Below are 18,489 nucleotides of genomic sequence, written 5' to 3'. Positions count from 1 at the left end.
TGGGTGGTTTCAGGTTGAACCCACGTTCTAATCGGCGCTCTACCGCCGAAATCGGCAAAGCTGACCGACCTCGCTATCATCACCATAAAAGTTTACTTTCCTTCGACAACCGCTCAAATCCTCTTTCTTTAACTCTCTCTCTGGTTTAATTTCAACCTTGGACTAATGCTGGCCATTAACGCTGTCCGTCGTGCGCCTGCCATTTTGCGTAGTGCTGCACCTCTTTCGACTTGGTCAGCTGTTCCAGCCGGCCCTCCAGACCCGATCCTTGGTAATAACTGGGTTGCCTGAAAACTGACAATATTGATTGATCCGTTCGTACAGGTATCACTGAGGCATTCAAAGCCGACAAGGACTCCCGCAGAATTAACCTTGGCGTCGGTGCATACAGAGATGAAGACGGCAAGCCGTACGTTTTGAACGCAGTCAAGAAGGTACGGGATAACAGTACATTTTCTCTGCAGACGCTAATAATGTATTCTCCGGAAGGCTGAAGAGAGGATTTCTGCTGCTAAGCTCGACAAGGAGTACCTCCCAATTACCGGGTTGCCTGGATTCACGAGCAACGCAGCTAAATTAGCGTATGGCGCTGATAGCGTCCCACGGAACCAAAATGCGGTGAGCGAGCTGTGGTTGAATCCCGGAAGTATGCTCATGATTTCTAACATCGCAACTTCTCAGATTGCTGTGACTCAGTCTATCTCTGGAACTGGTGCTCTCAGAATCGGTGGCACTTTCTTGGCAAGACACTACCCGCACTCCAAAACTATTTACGTTCCTACGCCCACATGGGGCAACCACATACCTCTTTTCAAGGATTCTGGCCTGGAGGTTAAATATTACAGGTACTTCGATAAGAAAACTGTCGGTCTGGACTTTGAGGGATTGAAGGAGGACTTGCAAGTATGACAACCCAATTCATATAATGTAGTATACATGTTGACATCGTTTTCAGAATGCTCCAGAAGGTTCCATCGTGTTGCTGCATGCTTGCGCACACAACCCTACAGGAGTTGACCCCACTCAGTCGCAGTGGAAAGATATTTCGGACATAATTGCCGAGAAGAAACATTTTCCCTTTTTCGACATGGCATACCAGGGCTTCGCTTCGGGCTCGACTGATCGCGACGCATTTGCTGTGCGATACTTTGTCTCGCAAGGTCACCAGATTGCTCTCTCACAATCGTTCGCAAAGAACATGGGTTTGTATGGAGAGCGTGTTGGTGCGTTCTCTCTTACGACCGCCAGTGAAGAGGAGAGGAAGCGGGTGGACAGTCAATTAAAGATTATTGTGCGCCCGATGTACTCGAACCCTCCCCTGCATGGTGCCCACATTGCCAACACGATTTTGTCGGACCCTGAACTTTACCAAGAATGGGAGGGCGAAGTCAAGGGAATGGCGGACCGCATTATCAACATGCGTGAACGCTTGTACCAGCTGTTGAGCAATGATTTCCGTACACCTGGGGAGTGGAGCCACGTAAAGAGCCAGATTGGCATGTTCAGGTTAGTGTACTACTATATATTACCCTTGCTGTTACAGACTGGTTTTCATTTTCAGCTTCACCGGACTTAATAAGGAGCAATGCAAGGTCCTTGCGGAGAAGGCGCACATTTATATGACTATGGACGGACGTATTTCGATGGCAGGATTGAATGGTAGGAACATCGAGTACTTCGCTAAGAGTGTGGATGCAGCTGTTAGAGGTGACTTGTAGAACTGCCGAGAAATAGATTTTCCTTTTTGGGTTGTGTTGATCCTCTTCGTACGTCCCGTGCTAAGTCCGAGGGCAATTGAATTCCAATTGAATTATATATTTTTCTCGAGGTGCGGTTTAACTCTTTCTGTGTTTGACTCTCATGTCCAGTCCTACAAAACTCATACCAGGTGCTTGGCTAGACAAAGCCATCTCCTCGTCTACCACTCCCTCCTTGGTACGTGATTCTTATAATCCGAAAGTAATTTCCGTTTGATTGAAGTTCTAAGTAGGGTCAGATCATTATACACAACGCTGACCAGGTCATCACTGCCTCGCCCAGGCAAGAGACCCCTGAAATGCCCACGACGAGTACAGCGTGTGACCGTCCCCTTAGCGTCATTGTGCCAACACCGGAGTTTATGCCACCATTAGCGTATTGCCCGTTCGGCACAGATTTTTTACTTCCCCCCCTGCCAGCCTCGTACATCGGCAAGAAATTTATGCCAGATGAGCTCGCAAGCTCTAGTATGCCATCTACGCCTGGTCTTGACCATACTCCATCTTCGAGTCACTTCTCATCCGATCCAAACAACATAACATCTCCTAGCAATTTCGCAACAATGCCCGTTACCCCCGAGGCACATGATAATCGCGACATTGCCACCATAAATACGTCTCCTTCAAAAATATCTCGTATAATTAAACCTCAGGCCACCATGACGCTGATGATGGGCAAACCGCCCACACTACCAGATAATCTATGGGTCTCTACTGGATCCAACTGGCTCAGCGATCTCGGTGGAAATACAGAGACAGACCGTATATTCCGCAATGCTCTCTTCGGTCCAATTCCTTCCCTGAGCCCTCCAAGTAGCCCTCTCACCTCGAGTGTCGCATCCCCCACTTCCTCCTTTCCCGCCACACTCTTACCAAGCATGTCCACATCCCTCAACAGTACTCCGATTTCGTCTCCTTCCGCACCGTCTTCTCTCAATTGTATGTCTTCAGCCTATTCACCAACTACAGCACGCCTGGCGTTGGCACCGACCTCGACTTCGGCCTTTCCATCTACCATTGATAGTTTTGAGCGATGGCGCGAAGGTGTCACAGTCCAGACGAATATACGAGAGAGCATGCCAGAGACTCCTTCTGCATATGATGACACAGGCTCTAGTGCGGAGCACACCGAACGCACGAGCCAGCCTCCGCCTGGCTTAAATCAGAAAGTGGCGAATACACATGCACCCCCTGCAATAAAGTCAAAAACGTTCATGCAGAAGGCCAAAAAAATCGGCGGACGCGTCAAACGCTTCGTGACGCGCGACAAAAGAAGTAGATGGAATGCCGTCATCGAAGCCAGCGCTTTTGATGTCACCACTCACACAGGAAGCGATGATGAGAGCATTGTAGTCATTTCCGCATGTCCTCCGTCATACGACACGCGTCTTTCTCCGCCTATCTCACCACAAAGTCCTGAACAACGCAGGAGGTCTATACCCATGCTCTCTCCGCATTATGTCCTCGTTAGAGAGCGTGCCTCAGCGATCGCTGAGGGTGTCGTTGAGGTACCCCGTACAGCGCTACCCGCGGACACGAGGGGACTTTCGGGGTCCATTGTTTCGAGGGTTCCTACTCGCCGTTTTTCTCTCGCAGCGTTCTCAAGTTTCGCATCGCTCAAACGACCATGAAAGGGAATCGTCAATTTATTTTTTATTCCATTGTATTTTGAGGATAGATGCATTGCAAGTCAATATTCCAGCTTTCCTATGGGCGAACATTTCTTCTAGATATTGTATTTCTTTTCTACATCATGGCTCTTGACTAGTGACCTAGCATGACCCTCGTCTTGAAATGCCTTCTTGATTTCGCATTCCATACTTGGATAGATAGTATGGCCATGTCTTGACATTAATGACCACATTACAATAGTTTTCAATGTAACATCATGTTCATATATACTCGATGTCGACGACGCCCTTGAGCGTGATCTCGAAGGAGCTGTCTGTTAATGATAGGCAACCTGGTTTTCGGCACCCGCAAAGACGATTTGGAGCATCACTCACGCCGATGACCGGGAGCCTCGAATCGAAGCAAAAGAAGAAACACATACACAACGGATTAAAATTCTCGCAACCCTACTCTGCAGCGAAATGAGGGTCATAACTTTCATCCGGATTCTTCGCTGATCATATTTCCGCCGTGGTCAGCTTCAAGTGCACAAATTTAGCTTCCAACTTGAGGGGTCGGATTACTCGGTTAGATGAAGAGCACATCGACTGATAATCAGTGCCAACGCTTCTTATTACACAAGAGGGACTTGGAATAAGAGTCGTGGGGAAGGGATATAAGAGGCGTTAGTAGTAAACGTATCGATTGGCGTCAGCGACTTGCTACGGTATTGCTGTCCTCTGGGCGAGATGCTGAGCTGCCCCAGTGGAAGACAGTGGTTCGGGACCTTAGGTATGATACAACCAGCAGGTGATGCTAGCCATGCGCTTACTACCCTTCGTCATTCACTTCCGATACTGATGTCAACCCTGTCTGTGCTCTTTTGGAAGAGCTCAGATGTCAGGTAGTACACTGCCGGGAAAAGTGGTCACGGAAGATACAGGCTAGGCTCGATAATCTGCGTTTTGTGCCGGCAAGGCGCTGGATACTACAGGACCATATTCAACACCCTTTGGCCTGTTTCTATCTTTGACAAGAGAACTAAACTCAACTTCATCCCCACTATTGTACTCGGACTGCAATGCATCATCCTAAGTGGCGACCAGTGAGTCATTGCATTTCTTGAATGGGCACTGCGATAGCAAATCGCAAAAGTTACATCCACGCGGTCATGTTCTGTTTAAAAGAAGAAAGCGAACAGCTTGAAGGTGATGATTACGAGTTTGTCGTCGAGTAAGTACGGTGAATATCATCTACCCAACTGGCGTTGGGACCACAGCACAAACCACTCCAGTGCATGGAATGCGCGAAATACTGTCCAGTAAATTAGATAATGGGGGCATGAAGGTCAGGAGAGGACATACAATAGAGATCACGAATCCTTCGGGCTCTCAATCATGAGCGGGGCCTTTGCCCCCGACCAGCTCCCTCCGCTCACGCGTTTCGCCGTCTCTGTTGCCAGCCTCTTAGTCTCCATTCTAAAACGCTTCATTATTGCAGAATAGCATGCTTTGCATGTATGATGTGCGAGCTTAGGCTCTCCGCAAGCTGGACAGTTGACGATATCTTCAGGACAGTCAGTCAGTCGAAGGGAGGAGGCAAATAAATAAAACTGAGGGCGTACTCCGTTTGTCTTTAAGTCCTTTATTTGCACTGCGCATTGACTTTCGCGAATGAGAAATTTTACTCTTTGGAACCGCGAGGACGATGGGAGGGAGCAGTTCGAGTAGGGACTGCAAGCCTGGCAAAGCCCAACTGAATGACTTTTGCCGTAGCTCCAAATTGGCAGCTAGAGAAGCAGCAAGTGGCAGCTGCGCCCATGACGATCTGAACGTAGATATTAACGAGCGCGTTTGGTGTAGAGCTAATGAGGCCATGACGGTGTAGGAGAAATTTTGTAACTTCAAGTTTTGATGACTTCTCGATTTGCACTCCGAATTCAGACAGAATCAAACACTCTTGCTAAACAGCAACCGTCATGTTCAGATTTACGCGTCCGTTGCTGCAACAAGTCACTAAGAAGACGACTGGTATCGTCGGTCTTGCTGTCCACCAAAATCCGCTTCCAGAACTCTCCAACACTTATAACTCGACGCTCAACGTCCTTGCTTCAATACCGCCGACCTCCGTCTACAGACAGGGCGTCGAGGCACTCACCAAACACAAACTCAACATTGTACAGGGAGCAAATGGAGATATTGCAAGTGTAGAGAAGCAGCTGGATGAAGGGCAAATCGAGGAGTCGCTGGATATTGCTAAAGATGAGCTGAAGTTGGCTGAGAATATGCTTGAATGGAAGGCGTGCGTTTTGAAATTTAGCATATCTTTCTGCGCTTATTGACTTTATTCTTCAGCTGGGAGCCTCTAGAAGAGAAGCCACTACCTGGTCAATGGGAGTACTTTGGCAATACATCGAGCCCGACATCTTCGTAGTGTCATTCAATAGCTCGGGATTTGTCGGGGGCAATATCATACTGCCGGACCAGGTCCACTACTAGTCATGGAGGGAGCTTTCGCAAAATAGATTGATGACATTCATCCAGACATATTTAAAACATGCCACTGCGTGACTCGACTGATTCTTCTATCTGGTCTAACTTGTCAAAGGTTTCCGAAACACTACCGCATATTCTTTGAGAACTATCACAAACTACTGCGTTGTATCTGGGGCCCACAAATGTCTTCTTCTTCTTGCGTCCCGGGAACACCTTGGTCTGATATAACCTGATTCGCTTCGTCAGTGTATTACTCAGACTTCCACCTGCGCATACACCTACCTTGCCATTTGCGATCTGGATGTCCTCCATGCCCCAGTCCCTGGACGCACCTTCCTTCAGGTGGCTCCCTGAAGCCAAAGCCTTGGCCTCCCAAGCTCCCAATACACCCGAAGAGTCTGGTTTACGAGAAAACTCAGAGATTGAGCAACAACCAACTCTTAAAGGGAGATCTGGTTGTCCTAGCAGCGCCCGACACATCACGATGACAGTCGCAGCATGACTGACTAGAAGAATGTTCTTATGCTTGACGCCAAAGCGCTTTTCTATCTCTGTAACGAGCAAATCTAATACACCGTTGGCGCGCTCATGCAAGACTTCGACGTCTTCGCCTCTTCGTGTGGGATACCAGATTGAGGACCATGAGGGGTCGATCTCTGAGAAGTATGTTTGCATGACTGCAGCGGATGATGGCCTAGGGTGCAAGCCAGTGCCAGGAGCGACAGGGGAATACCATTCAGACAATCCTGACCGACTATAAGCTGATGTATGTTGCTACTTAGATTTGCCCACCGTGTTCGACATAGATGGGTACTTCAAGAGCTTGGGAGGTCGGCTTGGATGTTTGCAGACACCGATCTAAGGTAGTCTTAGTCCGAGAAGACCGAAAAGTAGTATGCTCACAGTAAGGCGAAGATAATATGATGGTGGGGCGCTTTTCTTCGGGAATAGCTAGAAAGTAGGTTGCAAGTTCCTGTGCTTGAGCCTAAGAATCATGCATGAGTTGATGATCCCTGCCAACGGTCCGATGGTACCTCTCCGTAAGCGGCCAAGGGAGGATCTCTTGGAAGACCCGTAGGACTCTTCCTGTAGTATCTGTATGTTAAATTGCAATTTGACCTGATCTTCATCAGCTTACCAGTTAGTGTTGATCCAGTTCAATCTGAACCCTAAGACTTGGTGAATACCAGATAGAACAATCAAGAGATGCACTGACCATGTCTAGCGAGGTAGATCGTCTCAATCATATTCTAGCGGGTGTACTCGAGAGCTGATTCGGCGAGTACATCTTCATAGATACTAGCCCCGAAGCTGGACCGAAACAGAACCGAAACAAAAAGTCAAAGATCGAAAAAATTCGCTGACAGCAGGATTTGAACCTACGCGGGCAATGCCCAAGTGATGATGTGAATTCAAATCACTCGCCTTAACGACTCGGCCATATCAGCTTGTATTTCGCTAGTAAGGTAAACGTAATAACCTCGCCATCCCCAAGGATATCAAGAACACCAAATCTCGACTTCTAACTTTTGGTCTCTCCTTACATCTCGAAGTACTTATTCGCTGCTCGGGAGCAGCATTAACTGCATTTCATGGATTCTTTAATCCCATTCACGACATCGGGATCACTGGTAGATTGCGTGGACAGTACGTCTACACAGTCAACTGCACGGCAACCATTCGACCTGAAGCCTCCATGATCACTTTACCCCCCCAATTATAATATGCACTCTTTCGTCCATCCCAGGAAAGATGTTGGTCGTCCTCAGAGACGGACGAAAATTACACGGTGTACTACGCTCTTATGATCAATTCGGTGAGTTCGTTTTTGTCAAGCATACGATAGGTTCGCTGACTTCCCCAACTCGCCCGCTTTTTCAGCTAACCTCGTCCTCGAAGACACCGTCGAGCGAATATTTCATGGTAAAGCATTCGCAGAACACTGGCACGGCCTCTTTCTCATACGCGGAGAGAATGTCGTGTTGCTTGGCGAAATTGTACGTATTCGAGCGCCGTGCGGTAGGTGCATTTACGTTGTTGATGCCCTTTCGCAGGATCTCGATCAGGAGGATGATGTTCCGTTACAACAAGTGGACTATTCCGTTCTTGATCCATATCATAAGAGGGATATCGCACATAAAAAGGCACGCGAAGACTTCAAATCCAAGGTCTTATATGAGCAGAAAGGGTTCTGTAAGGAGGGTGGTGAGGGCGATGGCTATTGATGGACTATCGTACTAGTACTGTTTATTCATTCCTCATGCATACCGCCTATGGGCGTATTCGTTTATTGAGTTGATCTAGCATAAATGTGCGGTATCACTGGGTAAAGGCCAAAGCTACAAAAAACAAAAACACCATTATCAAGAACTGTGAAAAAGCGATATAGGACGTCAAATACTCTGACAACAAACAAGAAAAGATGTATTAGAAATACAGTGCGTGGATTAAGATTTCTTCTTCTTTCCCTTTTCTACAGCCTCCCCGTTAACCCGAGGTTTGCTAGCGCCGTTAAGTGGCGTATCTGGAAGTGAGGGCTTGGACGGCACCTGAGAGGCATTCGTTGTTGGTGGGTATAAAATGTCTTCGATTCCTTTCCTTATTTCCCGTTCGCGAGTGGTGAGAGTGGAGAGGATCGTTTCCTTCGTTTCCTTATCGAAAGCAACCTCGGCAACGCGTAGTTTTTGCCACCTAAATCACAATCAGATCCGTCACGTCAAGATCCATGAAATCAGTGCTCACCCTGCATGTCGCTCGCACTTTTTCTTCCCCGTACACCACCATTCCCCATGACTCGTCGTGACACCATCCACCTGCATGACGTCATCTGATGCTTCCTCCTTTGCCTTCTCCTCGTAGCTCTCCAACACCTCTGCACCAAAATCATCCCACTCCTCTTCACCAAAACAAAGCCTCTGATCCCACCCACATTCATCCACGCTTTCCGCGCGCTCAGAAGCAAGTTTCACCAATTTTTCCCTCCACAGCACCATATCCATCTCACGCTTCATCATCTCCCGCTCCCTCACTACATTTTCAAGGCGCAAATTCAAGCATGCAATTTCACGATCCGCCTTGCGCTTCTGTGCAGAAATAGGCGTAGGTGTTGGCTTACTGTCGATCTCCATCTTCACGTCTGCACAGACGACGACGCCCTCACGCTTTTCTGCGTTCTTGACGCTTTCCCATAGCTTGTCGCGTTTGCCACCGCTACGCTCCCATTGCGAAATGCGCATCTGCATGTACTTGATGCCGCATTCGTCGGAACAATACTTGGAAAATGCACCTCGAGAGGGTTTGTGGCACGCATGCGACGACAACGGATCTGTATGCTTCAACCCGAAAAAGCAGCGGCGCTTATACGTTGTTTGAAGGTGCAAGTGAGGGTTAGCTGCAAACGCATCCAAGGAATGAACAAGTTGGATCTTTGCATGGAGTGATGACCCACTTTGAATGCACACCGGGCAGATGAACTGATCCACAAGATCGACCTCAAGCTCGGGCATGTTGACGCACTGCGTATGATACCATTCGTCACAGCTACACCACAATTCCATTAGCTCTGCTTTTGAAAAATAGAATAAGGAACACACACCGATCGCATGCAATCATGACTCGATCTTCATCGTATCGTGTTTTGCACACGCAGTACAGCTTATCATCCTCCCTTTCGCTGTCCTCGTCTTCCGGCTCCTCCTTTGTGTCGACAGGCATGACAGACGCAGATCGTGACCGTGAGGCCGCAGCATGCTTCGCAAAGAGACTATTCTTAAGAACATCTTTCGGCGTAGGTTCCTTGGCTTTTATCTTTGCAGGAGGTTTTGCGCGCCCTTTTGGTGGAGGCTTGGGTTTCGGAGGGGGCTATAACACAAAAATGAGTCATCTGAAAACTGCAAAATGAAATAAGATATCACCTTGGGAGCAGCCATCCCTTTCTTCTTCCCGGATTTTGCTGACTCAGCCTTCTTTTTGGTAGGCGCTGCAGGAGGAGGAGGCATGAGCTCATCATCTGGAGGAGATGGGCGTTGTGGAGAAGGCGAAGGTTTGGGTTTTGGACGCGAAGCTTTGTGATGTGATGATGGGCGATCCTCGATAAGACTCAGGAGCTCTTCGTCTACATCCATAGAAGAAGGCTCAGGCTTGTGTTTGGGAGAGTGGAAGGGACAAACAGGAGATACACGGGTGGAAGACGGGTATAAAGGGGATTGTGGGCCTTCCGTAGCGGAGGATGCAGTGGCGTGGATGGGAGAAGGAAGGCGCGCCTCCTGCTCCTCCACCTTACTTGGTTGAGGAGGCGGGAGCGACGGAGAATGTACCTTTGTCTTACCACGATACATTGGAGGCAAGTTACGTTCTGCACTATCCTCGCATGCCGGGGGCGAAGCTTGGATAGCCGGGGAGCCGGATGTAGAGGCAGGTATAGATGGCTGTGGCTGTTCGTCGTCGCCTTCCACAGTATACGGACTCGTGTCGATATCTTCATCCTGCTGGAGTTCGTCCAAATGCATCTGCTCAAGCTGCTGTCGGCGCTCAAGCTCCTGCTGCTGTTGAAGCGCGAGTTCTTCTTGCTGTCGTCGCAGAGCTTCTGAACGCTGTTTCCACTGGAGTTCCTCTCGTTGGCGCTGTTCCTGTTCCTCTCGTTGACGCTGTTCCTGTTCCTCTCGTTGACGCTGTTCCTCCGCCAATCGTTGGCGGTCAAGCTCCTCCCGCTGCTCACGTTCGAGGGCTTCCCGTTCCTTGCGTTCAGCCTCTTCGGCCAGTCGTAATCGCTCGGCTGCTTCTCGTTGCTGGCGTTCAAGTTCCTCCAATTGCCTGCGTTCGAGCTCTGCACGCTGGCGTTCGGTCTCCTCCTTCTGCCTACGTTCAGCCTCTTCTCGCCGAGCCTGTAGTTCGAGCTCCTCGAGACGCTTGAGTTCAAGGTCTTCCCGTTCCTTCCTCTCGGCTTGTTCACGCAGCTTGCGTGCACGATCTTCTTCCTCCCGGATCTTGCGTGCTTCTTCTCTCTGCTTGAGCAAAGCCTCCTCTCGCTGCCGATGCAACATGACCTCGCGCTGCATCCGCTCGAGCTCTTCTTGTCGTTTCTGCTCTTCATCCCGGCGGCGCTGTTCACGCTCGACGCGTTGGCGATGCTCAAGCTCAGCACGCACAGCTTCTGCGCGCTCGGCCTCTGCACGTTGACGTAGCTCAGCTTCTGCACGTTGACGTAGCTCAGCTTCTGCACGCTGACGTAGTTCAGCCTCTGCAACACGTCGTCGCTGGGCATCTTCCTCCTTGCGTCGGCGCTCAGCCTCCTCTTCCTGGCGTCGGCGCTCAGCCTCCTCTTCCTGGCGTCGGCGCTCAATCTCCTCTTCCTGGCGTCTGCGTTCAGCTTCTTCTTCGTGTCGTCTGCGCTCAAGCTCCTCTTCTACCCTCCGTTTCTCGAGCTCTTCTTGATAACGTCGCTTCTCGATTTCCTCCTCCTGCCGCTTTCGGATGAGTTCTTCACGCTGACGCTGCTCGGCTTCTGCACGAATGCGTTCGATCTCAGCCTTGGCCTTCAGCTGGGCCTCTTCTTCCTCGCGCCTCCTCGCCTCTGCCTCCTTCTGCCTCAAAGCCATTTCCTCCCGACGGCGTTGCTCCTGACGTACTCTTATCTCCTCTACTTGCCGAGCAGCAGCCTCTTCTTGCTGTCGAAGAAGTTCCTCGCCCTGCCGACGCTCAAGTTCTTGACGCTGCAACTCCCGTTCTATCTCCTGCCTTCTCTGCTCCTCTTGTTGACGCAACAGTTCCTGATCGCGCTGCCTCAGCAGTTGTTCGCGATATCGAGGGTCCATATCGTCTGGGTGGAGGAGGGGATCGCGCGTAGGATGGAGAGAGGTATCGCGTTTGGGACGATGTAGAGATGATTGGCGACGTGAGGATCTGTCCCGATGTTGGGAGTCTTCCCGGGGAGAATGATGCAATGTGTCTCTCCGCCCGCGCATATCTTCTACTTTCCATGCAGCGGCTTCTTCCTGTGCGCGAAGAAGACTCTCACCCTGCCAACGCTCAAGCTCTTGTTGCCGAAGGATCTCTTCGCGCTGTCTGAGAATGATATCATTTGGATGACGCTGACGGAGGTCGAGTTCCTGACGTTGGCGGATCTCGAGTTGGCGGAAGTCTAGCTGGCGGTGGTCGAGCTCTTGTCTGTGCCGAAGCTCGTAGTCTTCTCTATCATGCTGGCGCTCCTGCCTGAGGGGTTCCTCGCGCCTTCTGATATCGTCGACTTCCTCTTCATCCCATATTGCCCTGCCAAGACGAGGAACGTCGGAGCGCATTGCGGCATATACGATAGGTGACATTCGGGTAGGAACGACAGGGGAATGACGTGCTATTGTGGGGGAACGATGTAGAGGTGGCTGATAGTGTGGAGGTGTTATTCCTGGACCTGACAAGGGTACATTGGATGGAGAAGATAAATGTGGAATTCCAGGGCCTGTGAGACTTGAGCTGAGAGCGTTCGTTGTTGGACTTGGGTTTGGAGCTGAGTGTTGTGATGGAGTTGGAGAGCGAGATTCTTTTATTCTCTTATGTGGACGAGGTGAGTCGTCTGTGATGTAGAATGGATAAGGGCGTGGCGGGGGTAAGCTGACTGGACTTGTACTTGATTCACTTGTTGATGAACCTGCGCTTATGCGCCTTCGTTCCTCTGATGCAGCATGAACGAGAGCGTCAAGACTTGTTCGAGGATGTGACATTGACTGTGTAGGATTAAGAGATAAAGGGTGTGATAAAAGAGGAACACTGACGAAAGGCGAACGAACTGGATTTAAGAGAGCATTTACTGAAGAATGAGAATGAGAAGAATCTGGACGTGGTGAGGGATGGTGTAGTAGGGCATCGATAGTTCTTGGTGGCATGTTGGGCGAAGTTAATTCTGGTATGTAATTATGAGTTGGGCCCTGTAGTGCGTGTTTACCACGAAGATGTGGGGCTAGAATAACAGGTTGATAGATTAATGGTGAAGACGACGACGACGACTGTTGCTGGTCGTTGTTGTTGTTGTTGTGGTCGTCGTCGCAGAGGAGCGATGATATGTCCATTCGTCTTGCAGCCATGACATTGAAGAAAGAGAAAGAACTCGTGAGAGACTCTTGAACATGCTTGTTTACGAGAGTTTAATTGAACTACTACGGACATCAAAGCTTGTACAACGAGACATTGCGAATATCGTCCAAACGGCGACCAAGAATAGTCTCCACTACGAACGCACCGCACCCAAGTCCCATCATAAAAAATCACTCTTCAGCCCATTTATGACGGTCTCAAGGTCATAGTTCTACAACCATCCAAAAAAAGGCGGGTAAAACTCGTCGAGATGCTTTTGAAGGCTATGATATTTTTTTTTAGTTAGCTGAAGAACCATTCGTCTTTTCATGAAACTCACCTGTGTTTTTTTAAGCGTAACACTTTGAATTCGAAACAGACTGGTTTTTATACGTTGCACGTGTCATAAACTGTACAGTGGCTTGAAAGGACCCCAGTTCCTGTTTACGGGGTCATCACAACTAGCACTCTAATCTCATCCCTCACTCTGACAGATCCTTAAAAAACCGGCCATGTCGGTGGCCACAAGAAACCCTTTTGCACTCTTGGACGGCAGGTTTTGATTTTATCGTTTCATCCTGTTGCTTACTTTCTTATACTCACAGAGGACAGGCCATCTACTCCTCCCCCTTCAGCAGAGCCTGCCACACCAGCACCAGCTCCACAATCACAACAAACTCGTACTCGTGGACGCGGAGGCCCTGCAGCTCGTGGCGGTAGATACTACCAGCGTGGAGGCGCTGCACCATCTGCTGCCCCTCCAACTGATGATCAACCAGCTCCAGAGCCAAAACCAAGGCGATGTGAGTACTTTCTTTCTTTTAGATCCATATCTCATAAACAAAAGTCGATGGCGAGCGCAAAGAAGGCCGTGGAAGAGGTCGCGGTCGTGGTGGTGATCGTGGCGGCCGTGGCCGTCCATTTGACAGGCACAGTCAAACCGGTAAAACGCAAGTCCCCCCCCCTCTCCCTTGTTCTTCACCCTATCCTCACCTTTTCACCCAGCGACTCTGACAAAAAAGTCCACAACTCTTGGGGTGGCGATGATGGAGAGACAGAACGCAAAACGGAGGAAGCCGCTACAAATGACGCTTTAGTAGAGAACGCTGCTAGCGGCCTAAATGACTGGGCTGCTCCAGCTGACGCCCCTGCAAACGACTGGGCTGCCTCTGCAGACGCTCCTCCTGCAGATGACTGGGCTGCTCCTTCCGCAGCAGAAGGTACCGAAAAGCCTCAATCAGGCGAAAAGCGTGAAAGGCGCGGTGACAGAGAGGAAGAAGAAGACAACACTCTCACTCTCGACCAGTACCTCGCACAACAGCGCGAGAAGGAAAATGCACTCGTCCCAAAGTTGGATGTCAGGAAGCCCAATGATGGCGCAGATGATGATATCTTTAAGGGCGCTGCACCCTTGCAGAAGGACGATTTGGAGTATTTCGCTGGAAAGGTACCTCTTTGCTATACCTGTTAATCGTACCTTACACATCTCCACCAGGCCAAATCTGCCCCAAAGGCTCGCACCAAGAAAGATGAAAAAGTCTTCATCGAGATCGAAGCTCGCTTCGAACGTCCAAGCCGTGGCGGCCGTGGTGGCCGTGGTGGAGACAGGGGTGGCGGAGAGCGGAGCCGTGGCGAAAGGGGTCGTGGCCGTGGGGGACGCGGTCGCGGTGGCGCGAACGGTCATTCCGTTCCAGGTGCATCTGCCATCAATGTGGACGACGAGACCGCATTCCCCTCACTCTCATAGGCGTATAATAGGCTCCCCCAAGGTTGCAGAATAGCTCGATTGATGGTTTGATTTAATGTGTACTGACTGGAACTGACACCGATGCTGATTACACCCGCTCGTATACATATCATTTTCTCCGATTCGTTTTGTCTGTTTTTTTTGTCTTTGTTCCTCTCCATCTGTCTTTTTCGAGGTTCATGCAATATTATTTTTGCCATGATGCAAATGTTTGATGTGATCAGAAATTTCCCCGCAATCTCAGTCCCACACACGTTATCGTGCGTCCAATGAAAAAATCAGCTCTCATCGCACACAATCAATTTCCACCCGAAATCAGCCGATGAGCTATAAAACCTCCCACTCATTCCATCCACACCTCACGCCCCATTCTAGTCTCACAGACGCGTTATGGTCGTCTGGGAGAACTTCCTCAGGGCTGAGATCGACTCGTAGCGCGTAGTGTCTAGCTGTGTTTTCCTATCATCAGGTAGACTACGGGTCAGCAATCTGGACCCAGCGCTAGACACCCGTATCTGTAGTCAGACATAGTTCATCAACGGTGTTGTTATATATCACGATCGCATTGTGCCCGATCCCTCTAAAAAGTGACATACGCACTCGCATAACTCACGCTCCAATCATCAAACGAGACACACCGATTGCTCTGCTCATATCGCACCCATTTCATTCTCGCCTGCTTGCCTTTCTCCTCCAGCGCACCGAGCGCACCCATCAATACTCCGATGGGGTGTCGTCCGCAAATCGTATTATGCGTGCGCTCCAGGTACGCTACGAATTTGGCGTGTGCGGCAGACGCAGGTTGTTGGGTGAGGATATCCATCGCTTCGTGGTCTAGATCTGAAATGGACGCGTGGATGGGTCGGGAGGGTGATGGGCGCGGACCGCTACGGCGTAGATGAACACCTGGGACATTGCTAGGGATCGTCTCGGGATAATAGAATGTGTATCCATAGTGCGAGTGACCCCTATGTATCGCACCCCACCATCAAACACATGTCAATGAATTAACAACACCAAAACACACCAATGACAAAAATCAGAAGAGATAACAAAGAGCGTATCATCCCTCTCAAGGTACGGCGCTAATATCTTCCCATACTCTTCCTCCTGCTCCTGATCGATAGCACCCACCATGATCGGCACGATCTTGATATCATCGATGGACCTGCGAACCAAGCTCGAAACGAAATAGGGAAAGGATGGATGGGGAACAGCTTACCCCTCAAACACTTTGTATACATAGGGCAGGTGCATCTCGATACTGTGCTCGCCTTGGTCCCTGCGTGGTTGGAGGTACTCGAATCGTTTGGTCTTGTAGAGTTCTTCGATGACTTGGATCTGGGGTCAGATTTGGGTGGCTGTTTGTTCGCGCAGGATGTACCTTCTCTGTCTAATGCGAGGTTCCCTAGTGGAGTCTCGTACGTCTCGCATTTCGAGAGTGCGCATCCACCCAGATAAAACGCGTGCGATGGGCCTAGGATGAATACTCGGGAGCTGCACGGTAGTGCATCTCATCAAGGATATTGTTTGGGAGTGAAGCACTCACATTCCAGTAGTCGATATGCTCTTGTACGCCCAGGCAGCTGCAGGGCCAGAGTAGGAGTAACCAGCGTGGCTAGTAGATCTGACTGAGGAACAAAGAAGAGCCAGGAGTGAGAACATACGGAGCGATGATCGCTTTGCAGCCTGCCACGGGCGGTGCAAAGTCGTCCTCATCAGTAGGCTTGACGTTAGCCAACCAGTTCGAGAGCTCTGTGTCAAGGGTGTCGCCTGTTGTTTGAAAGAAGACATGCAGTATTCAAGTAGATGATTTGGCAGAGCAACGAACCATCGGCTGAATACCACAACTTGGTAGCAAATACAGCTGGTCTGTTGGAGGTGCTGGTTAGCTACGAGCGTATACGACGAGCATTTTCATGCCTGGATTTAAGAGACATGCTGGGTGGTTCAGTTAAAAGTGATAGCCAGTGCCAATTTCCTTTGAATCAATGAGCGATGTGATCGTGTGCCTCATTAGGCAATCTCAGGTTATCAGCAGCAGGTGACAGAAATAGCACAATATCCTCATGTGACCGATCTTACACGGATTGATGATACATCATTCAGCCTGAAGCATGCTTGCATGTCGAGATTATCTCCAGCATATGAAATGGATACATGAGAATGGCGTGAAATGAGAAACGACAACAACAAATCACTCTTCTGACCGCAGCCGTGCTGCAGAGTTCGTCACCTTCACTCCAAGAACTTTTGCTCTAAAAGCAACACGTATCAGAATCTTAAAGAGCACAAGACTCAGAAGTAATCAACACTTACCGCTCGAGGATGATAGTGCGGTTGCGGCTGCTGACGTTGTGTGCGATCTCGGCCGCGTAGCTTTTGTTGTGCATTAGGAGAAGGTCAATCTCCTTTACATTGCTGATGAGGAACTTCTTAAGACCGTTGGGGAGAAGGTGACGGGTCTAGTACAAAACATGAGCATGAACATCTAGCAGCGCAGGAGCATCCATACCTTCTTGTTGCTCCCGTAACCAATCTTAGGCATGGGGAGCTGGCCCTTGAACCGACGCCTCACTCTGTTGTCAATACCCTTGGGTTTCCGCCATGCTTCCTTGACACTGTGGTAACGGTCAGACTGGTGGCGCCTGTGTTGCAGAAAGTGAGTCCTAGGTTTATGAAGATATGCTGCTGCTTCATACGCACTTGAAATGCTTGGTGCGCTTCTTGACGATGGGGATCTTGATGGCCATGACGGTCTGAAAGGAGTGGTTAGTGCTTGACTTTCAGTGAACATCCCGGATTCCAGGGTGACCACATCAACGCATCCGAGTATGAATCCATCCATCCGTCGACTTGTTTTGACTCAAACTCTCCAGAATCGAATATTATCGACATCGGACTGTGATATGGACTCGTTTGACACTAGCATAAAGAGACTCACCCGTGAGTTTTGGATTTGTGGAACGACGGCTTACTTGTCCACTGGTTTCTGCCCACTGGTGTGAGCTCCAAATAGAACCAAACAATGCAGTGGCTGTGTTTACCAATGCCACACACACCTGTCTTATGGACTTATCCATCTCCTACTCTCTCGAGCTCTTAGTCTCAGAGCTGTAATCAACGACTTCAGTTCACACCCTGTCCGCGTAATATAGAAAAGGAACGATTGTTTTACTTCCGTCACGTCTAGGGAGTCGGAGACCACTACATTTCCTGATTCCCTAGTCCAAAATAGAAGGAATGTGTTCTTTCTCTATGGTGACAATTCCTCGTGCACGAGCAAGTCACATGAAGAACGTTGCTTACACCGGATGGTGCTGTGTGTGAGAGGTCGAATCTTTCCTGCCAGTGTGTATAGCTATCCTGTTCTCACGTATCTAATAACGCGCACCGGTACCGCTGCACAGCAGATGATCGTAGACAAGTTTGGTGGCACATTCTGACGGGCGTCCCATGGAGTGCAAGAATACCTGGAGGGCGATAATTGTTTTCTTTATTCAGGTCAACGAATATGGACAGCTCCAATTCTGTGTGTGTATAAACAAGTTGAAAGTGGCCCTGAGCGTTGGTTCCGGCGCTCGGACATATCCTGTGCGTCACAATGCAGGAAATCAGCTAGAGTTTACCGCTTGCATCGGTAGCGGCAATGAGTCCCGGCTATGTTTGATGAATTCAATGCAAAGGCAGAACTCATGTGGTGGAGTGTGTTCGGTACGCCATATTTCTGCTGGTAGATTGTCACTTCTGGCCTCGGCGACACTCACGTCAAGTACCAGCAACTTTGATCACTAAATGTACTAGTACAATAATA

At 49.6% G+C, this 18,489-nt stretch overlaps 10 protein-coding genes and 1 non-coding gene across 11 annotated transcripts; 5 read left to right on the top strand and 6 right to left on the bottom strand.

Annotated features, from left to right (window-relative positions):
• Positions 1 to 165: 165 nt before the first annotated feature.
• Positions 166 to 1,718, top strand: EDB93DRAFT_1074225 (pyridoxal phosphate-dependent transferase; the record flags this gene model as incomplete). The annotated part of the gene is made up of 6 exons (XM_041445079.1): positions 166 to 271; positions 325 to 434; positions 490 to 618; positions 682 to 903; positions 956 to 1,506; positions 1,562 to 1,718. The coding sequence occupies 6 exons, from the start codon at positions 166 to 168 to the stop codon at positions 1,716 to 1,718; spliced, it is 1,275 nt and encodes a 424-aa protein (XP_041313659.1).
• Positions 1,708 to 3,510, top strand: EDB93DRAFT_27957 (uncharacterized protein). The gene is made up of 3 exons (XM_041455948.1): positions 1,708 to 1,766; positions 1,829 to 1,935; positions 1,991 to 3,510. The coding sequence occupies exons 2-3, from the start codon at positions 1,861 to 1,863 to the stop codon at positions 3,386 to 3,388; spliced, it is 1,473 nt and encodes a 490-aa protein (XP_041313658.1). The 5' UTR covers positions 1,708 to 1,766; positions 1,829 to 1,860; the 3' UTR covers positions 3,389 to 3,510.
• Positions 3,511 to 4,740: 1,230 nt separating this feature from the next.
• On the bottom strand, positions 4,741 to 5,245 carry EDB93DRAFT_1237174 (uncharacterized protein; the record flags this gene model as incomplete). Its single annotated transcript, XM_041451394.1, has 2 exons — positions 4,741 to 4,934; positions 4,993 to 5,245. The coding sequence occupies 2 exons, from the start codon at positions 5,243 to 5,245 to the stop codon at positions 4,741 to 4,743; spliced, it is 447 nt and encodes a 148-aa protein (XP_041313657.1).
• A 77-nt stretch (positions 5,246 to 5,322) lies between these two features.
• EDB93DRAFT_1112539 (NADH2 dehydrogenase) lies at positions 5,323 to 5,925 on the top strand. Its single transcript, XM_041448143.1, has 2 exons — positions 5,323 to 5,669; positions 5,723 to 5,925. The coding sequence occupies exons 1-2, from the start codon at positions 5,347 to 5,349 to the stop codon at positions 5,799 to 5,801; spliced, it is 402 nt and encodes a 133-aa protein (XP_041313656.1). The 5' UTR covers positions 5,323 to 5,346; the 3' UTR covers positions 5,802 to 5,925.
• Positions 5,926 to 7,274, bottom strand: EDB93DRAFT_1112536 (histidine phosphatase superfamily). Its single transcript, XM_041448142.1, has 7 exons — positions 7,080 to 7,274; positions 7,002 to 7,032; positions 6,898 to 6,949; positions 6,767 to 6,848; positions 6,656 to 6,721; positions 6,146 to 6,609; positions 5,926 to 6,092 (listed from the first exon to the last, which is right to left on the bottom strand). Exons 1-7 carry the CDS (start codon positions 7,108 to 7,110, stop codon positions 6,012 to 6,014), a joined length of 807 nt encoding a protein of 268 aa, XP_041313655.1. The 5' UTR covers positions 7,111 to 7,274; the 3' UTR covers positions 5,926 to 6,011.
• EDB93DRAFT_t1 lies at positions 7,222 to 7,311 on the bottom strand. Its single transcript has one exon. It is a non-coding gene; the product is annotated as a tRNA-Ser (tRNA).
• EDB93DRAFT_1112532 (Sm-like ribonucleoprotein) lies at positions 7,290 to 8,435 on the top strand. The gene is made up of 5 exons (XM_041448141.1): positions 7,290 to 7,510; positions 7,611 to 7,679; positions 7,745 to 7,860; positions 7,918 to 8,365; positions 8,413 to 8,435. The coding sequence occupies exons 1-4, from the start codon at positions 7,456 to 7,458 to the stop codon at positions 8,086 to 8,088; spliced, it is 411 nt and encodes a 136-aa protein (XP_041313654.1). The 5' UTR covers positions 7,290 to 7,455; the 3' UTR covers positions 8,089 to 8,365; positions 8,413 to 8,435.
• Positions 8,311 to 12,159, bottom strand: EDB93DRAFT_1099343 (uncharacterized protein; the record flags this gene model as incomplete). The annotated part of the gene is made up of 4 exons (XM_041446919.1): positions 8,311 to 8,554; positions 8,606 to 9,403; positions 9,459 to 9,724; positions 9,778 to 12,159. 4 exons carry the CDS (start codon positions 12,157 to 12,159, stop codon positions 8,311 to 8,313), a joined length of 3,690 nt encoding a protein of 1,229 aa, XP_041313653.1.
• Positions 12,160 to 13,341: 1,182 nt separating this feature from the next.
• EDB93DRAFT_1112514 (uncharacterized protein) lies at positions 13,342 to 14,883 on the top strand. Its single transcript, XM_041448140.1, has 5 exons — positions 13,342 to 13,480; positions 13,534 to 13,731; positions 13,776 to 13,878; positions 13,934 to 14,375; positions 14,424 to 14,883. The coding sequence occupies exons 1-5, from the start codon at positions 13,441 to 13,443 to the stop codon at positions 14,673 to 14,675; spliced, it is 1,035 nt and encodes a 344-aa protein (XP_041313652.1). The 5' UTR covers positions 13,342 to 13,440; the 3' UTR covers positions 14,676 to 14,883.
• A 32-nt stretch (positions 14,884 to 14,915) lies between these two features.
• EDB93DRAFT_27303 (UPF0103-domain-containing protein) lies at positions 14,916 to 16,692 on the bottom strand. Its single transcript, XM_041455918.1, has 8 exons — positions 16,599 to 16,692; positions 16,507 to 16,547; positions 16,343 to 16,448; positions 16,225 to 16,293; positions 16,060 to 16,172; positions 15,898 to 16,009; positions 15,703 to 15,843; positions 14,916 to 15,643 (listed from the first exon to the last, which is right to left on the bottom strand). Exons 1-8 carry the CDS (start codon positions 16,613 to 16,615, stop codon positions 15,256 to 15,258), a joined length of 987 nt encoding a protein of 328 aa, XP_041313651.1. The 5' UTR covers positions 16,616 to 16,692; the 3' UTR covers positions 14,916 to 15,255.
• A 180-nt stretch (positions 16,693 to 16,872) lies between these two features.
• EDB93DRAFT_1074817 (ribosomal protein L32e) lies at positions 16,873 to 17,428 on the bottom strand (the record flags this gene model as incomplete). Its single annotated transcript, XM_041445122.1, has 4 exons — positions 16,873 to 16,933; positions 16,995 to 17,140; positions 17,191 to 17,323; positions 17,382 to 17,428. 4 exons carry the CDS (start codon positions 17,426 to 17,428, stop codon positions 16,873 to 16,875), a joined length of 387 nt encoding a protein of 128 aa, XP_041313650.1.
• Positions 17,429 to 18,489: the final 1,061 nt, after the last annotated feature.

Source organism: Suillus bovinus, assembly GCF_016758785.1.
Source record: "Suillus bovinus strain UH-Sbo-P2 chromosome Unknown EDB93scaffold_1, whole genome shotgun sequence".
NCBI lineage: Eukaryota > Fungi > Basidiomycota > Agaricomycetes > Boletales > Suillaceae > Suillus > Suillus bovinus.
Note: the sequence above shows the minus strand (reverse complement) of the source record. Positions and strands in the feature narration are given on the sequence as shown.